This window comes from Stomoxys calcitrans, chromosome 5, assembly GCF_963082655.1.
Source record: "Stomoxys calcitrans chromosome 5, idStoCalc2.1, whole genome shotgun sequence".
NCBI lineage: Eukaryota > Metazoa > Arthropoda > Insecta > Diptera > Muscidae > Stomoxys > Stomoxys calcitrans.
Genome location: NC_081556.1, coordinates 111,409,716 through 111,415,715, shown reverse-complemented (window position 1 = coordinate 111,415,715; position 6,000 = coordinate 111,409,716). Strand labels below are relative to the sequence as shown.

General features: G+C 50.6%; 1 protein-coding gene and 1 long non-coding RNA gene across 2 annotated transcripts in view; one reads left to right on the top strand and one right to left on the bottom strand.

Annotated features, from left to right (window-relative positions):
• The window catches only part of LOC106088245 (spidroin-1), a 29,135-nt gene extending 24,656 nt beyond the window's left edge, over nucleotides 1-4,479 (top strand). Inside the window, exons 2-3 of the mRNA XM_013253665.2 lie at nucleotides 900-1,680; nucleotides 1,741-4,479. Of these exons, the coding sequence (XP_013109119.2) occupies nucleotides 900-1,680; nucleotides 1,741-4,010 (3,051 nt within the window). The 3' untranslated portion in view covers nucleotides 4,011-4,479. The remainder of the gene's footprint in view (nucleotides 1-899; nucleotides 1,681-1,740) is intronic.
• LOC131997594 (uncharacterized) overlaps nucleotides 1-6,000 on the bottom strand; it is a 348,184-nt gene that overhangs the window by 24,165 nt on the left and 318,019 nt on the right. The window lies entirely within an intron of this gene.

Below are 6,000 nucleotides of genomic sequence, written 5' to 3'. Positions count from 1 at the left end.
ATGACGAAATTTGTATACCCCCATCCTTTGGTGGGAGGTAAAAAAATTAATTTGTGTTTGTCTTTGAGGGTAAAGAACGAATCTGATATAAATATTTGGGAAAAACTATCTATGGGGCCACCCCAACCCCATAACACCATCCAACTTGGACGTATTTGCTGACCATTGCAACATGGGGCTCAAACAAGAGGTTTTGTATAGTAGAACACGAATCTGATATATATTTTCAGAGCAAAGTCAATGAGTGGGCGCCCCCCCCGAAAACCCCACCATATGCTATGGCTGCTTATCGAAAAAATGACGATTAGAGCATATTTTCTGTTAAAAAAAATATGATGGCTTATTTCCATTGGCAGCTGCAATTAAGTGTTTCTTTAGTGTTGAAAGCTTCTAGCATTTAAAACCTTTGCCTTAGATAATCTGAAGTTAATTATAATATTTTCCAAAATATGATTAAAATATTTTTAAATTATTATATGCTGCAGTATTTTCATGGTTATTTTCTTAATAAAAATTTATTTGCACAAATCTCAAACGTTTTAATTGGATTTGCCCAACAATGTAGAAGAGATGCATGAGAATGTTTTTGAAAACTTTGTACAACATCTGCCCCAAGATACCACAAAGAGTTCTCCTCCTTCTTTTTTCTTCTTAAGCGAATGATATGCTCTTAAGATTGGCCAAGCACCCATCGATAGGTGAGCCATCCGATTGATGTATAAAAGCAACATTTCAGCCATTCTTGAATGCCGGCTACATGGAAAACGTGGCCAAAACATTTATTTATTAATGGGCGAATAATTTTTTGTGGACTCCAAGTGTAGTCCATCAAAGATGTTTGCATGCGATACCAAACTATTAGTATGGAAATTTTATGATTTGATTTTGTCTTGTTTCAGCCATTGTTGGTGACGTTACTGGCGATTACACATGCGGCCAAACTAGACAATAGATATTTGCCACCCCCACCCAATGCTGCCACAGCGGGAGGCGGACCTGGTTTACAGGGTCCAGGCGGAGGTGGAGGCGGTGGCCCTGGAAGACCCGGTGGTTCGGGTGGATATGGTGGAGGTGGTGGTGCTGGAGCTGGCGGAGGTGGAGGATTTGGTGGCGGCGGCGGCGGTGGTGGTGGAGGATTTGGTGGCGGAGGTGGTGGAGGAGGCAACAATGGCCTAGGCGGTTTCTCCGGAGCAGGCGGACCTGGTCGACCTTTTGGACCTTCCACCGGTGGTGCTGCTCCCCGACCAGCAGCTCCTTCTGGGCCCGCAGCTCCTGCTGGACCTGTTATTCCCATTCTATCCTTTGTCAATGAAAACGATGGCGATGGTAACTATCGCTTCAGTTATGAGACTGGTAATGGCATTAAAGCTCAAGAAGAGGGTACCGTTAAGAACAAAGGTTCAGACAATCAAATACCTTCGGTTATGGGAACGTACACATACACAGCGCCCGATGGTCAAGTTATCGAGGTGGCATATACCGCAGATGAGAATGGTTTCCAGCCATCTGGTGATTTGTTGCCCACACCACCACCAATACCAGAAGCAATTGCCAAGGCCTTAGCTGCGCAGGGAATACAACCGGCTCCTGGTGGTGGTTTCATAGGAGGAGGAACAGGTGCAGGAGCCGGAGGTGGTGCCGGTGCCGGTGGTGGAGCAGGACGTGGTGGCGGTGCTGGCAGTAAGTATTGGGTAATGGTTGTTAAAATTCATTTAATGGTATGTATTTTTTCGTTTAAAGGCTATGGAGGAGCTGGTGGAGGTGCCGGTGCAGGAGGATTTGGTGGTGGAGGAGGTGGTAGAGGAGGCGGTGCCGGTGGAGGTGGTGGTTTTGGTGGAGGCGCCGGTGCTGGTGGCAGAGGAGGAGGTGCTGGAGCAGGCGGAGCCGGTGGTGGCTTTGGTGCTGGAGGAGGTGCAGGCGGCGCTGGTGGCAGAGGAGGAGGTGCTGGTGGCGCCGGAGGCTTTGGTGGTGTGGCTGGCGCAGGTGCCGGCGGTGCTGGAGGATTCGGTGGCGGTGCCGGTGCAGGAGGTGCTGGCGGCAGAGGAGGCGGTGCCGGAGCAGGCGGTGCAGGTGGAGGAGGTTATGGAGGTGGTGCTGGCGCAGGAGGTGCTGGCGGCAGAGGAGGCGGTGCCGGCGCAGGCGGTGCTGGTGGTGGAGGATTTGGTGGTGGCGCTGGTGCCGGCGGTGCTGGAGGATTCGGTGGTGGTGCCGGTGCAGGAGGTGCTGGTGGCAGAGGAGGCGGTGCCGGAGCAGGCGGTGCAGGTGGAGGAGGTTATGGTGGTGGTGCCGGTGCGGGTGCAGGTGGTGCTGGCGGCAGAGGAGGCGGTGCCGGAGTTGCTGGAGGATTTGGTGGTGGTGCCGGAGGTGCTGGCGGCAGAGGAGGCGGTGCCGGTGCAGGTGGTGGAGGATTTGGTGGTGGCGCTGGTGCCGGCGGTGCTGGAGGATTCGGTGGTGGTGCCGGTGCAGGAGGAGCTGGTGGTAGAGGAGGCGGTGCCGGAGCAGGCGGTGCAGGTGGAGGTGGTTATGGAGGTGGAGCCGGTGCCGGAGGTGCTGGAGGATTCGGTGGTGGTGCAGGTGCAGGAGGTGCTGGCGGCAGAGGAGGCGGTGCCGGCGCAGGCGGTTATGGCGGTGGTGCCGGTGCTGGAGGTGCTGGTGGTAGAGGAGGTGGAACTGGTGCTGGAGGATTCGGAGGTGGTGCCGGTGCAGGAGGTGCCGGCGGTAGAGGTGGTGGAGCTGGCGCTGGCGCTGGTGGTGCTGGTGCTGGAGGATTTGGAGGTGCCGGTGCTGGAGGTGCTGGTGGCAAAGGTGGTGGTGCCGGTGCTGGTGGAGGAGGATATGGTGGTGGAGCTGGAGGTGCAGGTGGATTCGGTGGTGGAGCTGGTGCTGGTGGAGGATTTGGTGGTGGCGCCGGAGGTGCAGGCGGTAGAGGTGGTGGAGCTGGCGCTGGTGGTGCTGGAGGATTCGGAGGTGCCGGTTCTGGTGGCAAAGCTGGTGGAGCTGGTGCTGGTGGAGGAGGATATGGAGGTGGAGCTGGAGGTGCAGGTGGATTCGGTGGTGGAGCTGGTGCTGGTGGAGGATTTGGTGGTGGCGCCGGAGGTGCAGGCGGTAGAGGTGGTGGAGCTGGCGCTGGTGGTGCTGGAGGGTTCGGAGGTGCCGGTGCCGGTGCTGGTGGCAAAGGTGGTGGTGCTGGAGGTGCAGGTGGTTTCGGTGGTGGTGCCGGTGCTGGAGGTGCCGGTGGTAGAGGTGGTGGAACTGGTGCAGGCGGTGCTGGAGGATACGGAGGTGGTGCCGGCGCAGGAGGTGCCGGTGGTAGAGGAGGCGGTGCAGGCGCTGGTGGTGCAGGTGGAGGAGGTTTTGGTGGTGGAGCTGGAGCAGGAGGAGCAGGCGGATTTGGTGGCGGTGCTGGTAGCGGTGGTGCCGGCGGAAGAGGAGGTGGTGCTGGTGCAGGAGGAGGATACGGAGGAGGGGCAGGTGGTGCGGGAGGATTTGGCGGTGGTGGAGCTGGTGGTAAAGGAGGTGGAGCCGGCGCAGGTGGTGCTGGAGGTAAAGGTGGCGGAGCTGGAGGGGGCTATGGTGGCGGAGCTGGTGCAGGCGGTGCTGGTGGCTTCGGTGGTGGTGGTGCTGGAGGTGCTGGTGGTAGAGGAGGCGCTGGTGCCGGTGGCTTCGGTGGAGGTGCTGGCGGTGCGGGTGGATTTGGTGGTGGCGGTGCGGGTGGAGCAGGTGGCTTTGGAGGTGGTGCCGGTGGTAAAGGAGCTGGTGCAGGTGGTTATGGTGGCGGCGCTGGAGCAGGCGGCAAAGGCGGTGGAGGAGGTTTCGGAGGTGGTGCAGGTGGAGCCGGTGGTGCTGGTGCAGGCGGTTTCGGTGGCAAGGGAGGTGCTGGTGGTGCTGGCGGTGGCAGTGGCGCTGGCGGTGGTGCCGGCGGTTCTGGTGGCTTTGGCCCAGCCCCTGGCCTACCTGGTCGTGGCCATCCTAGTGGTGATTTTAATCCCCAAACTGGTTACAACTACTAAATCTCATTCACAAATGCCTCAATTCTCAATGCAACGATATCTGCCACAAATACTCGTAGCATCTAAGATTCTATAGCTATTGTCTACTTTTTTCCTACTTTAAACACCCTTTTTTCTTTCCGCATAGCCCTTTTTTTAGATCCCGAAATCACCACTGTAACTCATTTTATTCAAATCTATGAAAATATGCCTATATTTAATTAATTTAAGTGAATTCCTTCTCATATCCTGACCATGTCTATCAACTTAAGAAACTTTGTTTCAAAAAAAAAAAAATCATAGTAAAATAAGTTATCATTGTTAAATTTGCTTTTTGAAGATGGCTAGTGAGCGATTTAAAATTTGTTTTCTAGAATTGTTTAGACCTATGAAAGACGAAACAAAGCAGCATTTGCCAAATTCTATGTAAATATAATTAAGTTTGATTGTACAACAAAGGCAAACAAATAAAAAGAAAATTAACAAATTTTAGTTGGTAACTGTACCAAATGATTGTTGTGGAACATCCTACAATCACATTCACATCACAATTTTTTCAAAGTTAAAATTTCATAGGAATTTCAGTTGGACTTCTAAACAAAGTTTTAACATTTTCAAAGACAATTATAAAAATTTTTCGATTTTTCGAACGAATTCGGTAGTAAATGCTCATGGGCCCATGGGCTCAAGGCCCTAAATCGCATAAAATGATCCTTCGATTTTACTTGACCCATAATTATTATAAAATTTAGCTGAAATTGTCACAGTTGTTTTTTATTGTGACTTCCAACAACCGTGCCAAGTATGGTCGAAATCGGATATCGAACTTCTCAGGCAAACCAATGCGCTCTTTGAGGGAATTTACACATAAAAGGCGCATCGCTTATAGATTTGTTGAGAGGCTTGATCCTAAAACTCACACCGTTAAAAAGAGAGGCTACCTTAATTGGGCTCGGAGATTCGCCGCACATGCTAACTCAAAAGCTACACATCTAGAGTCGGAGCCTGGAGGGCATTCCATCTTCAAAAGACGTCATGACGTACAAGTCGTATAAAAATATCACCTCCAAAATTTCAAGCAAATCGAGTAATAATTGCGCCTTCAAGAGACTCAGAAGTCAAATTGAGAGATTGGTTTATATGGCAGCTATGTCAGGTTATGAACCGATTTAGACCATACTTGACACAGTCAAATTAATAAGAATTGCGTCGTCTAGGACTCAATAAGTCAAATCAGTTGATCGATGTATAGGGCAGGTTATAGATTGATTTAGACAATACTTGGCACAGTTGTTGGGAGTCATACTTAAACGCCTAATTAGATAACAAAAGCGCCCTCTAGAGGCCAAGAAGTCTAATCAGGAAGTCGGTTATATGACAGCTATATCAGGATTTACTGATTTGGACTGATTTAGACGACACTTAGCACAATTGTTGGAAGTCACAGGACAACGACATGCGTACAATTTCAGCCAAATTAGATAACAATCACGCCCTCTAGAGGTGCAAGAATTCTAATCGGGAGATCGGTTTATATGGCGGCTATATCAGTTTATAGACTGATTTAGATAATACTTGGCACAGTTGTTTGATGTCATATCAAAATGATATGCGCAAAATTTTTGAGCCAAATCGGATAAGATTTGGGCCCTCTAGAAGCTCAGGAAGTCAAGAAACAAGTCCGTTTTATATGGCAGGTTATGAACTGATTTCGACCATTCTTGGCACAGTTAGTGCACGTCATACCAAAACGCTATGTGCAACATTTCAGCCGAATTATATAACAATCGCGCCCTCTAGAGGCCAAGAAGTCTAATCGGGAGATAGGTTTATATGGCAGTTATATCAGGATATAGACTTTTTTAGACGAGACTTAGCACAGTTGTTGTAAGTCACACGAAAACGACATGTGTAAAATTTCAACCATATTTGGTAACAATCACGCCCTCTAGAGGCTCAAGAAGTCCTCTACAGGGCGTGATTTTGACGATGTTTGACACAGTTGTTGGAA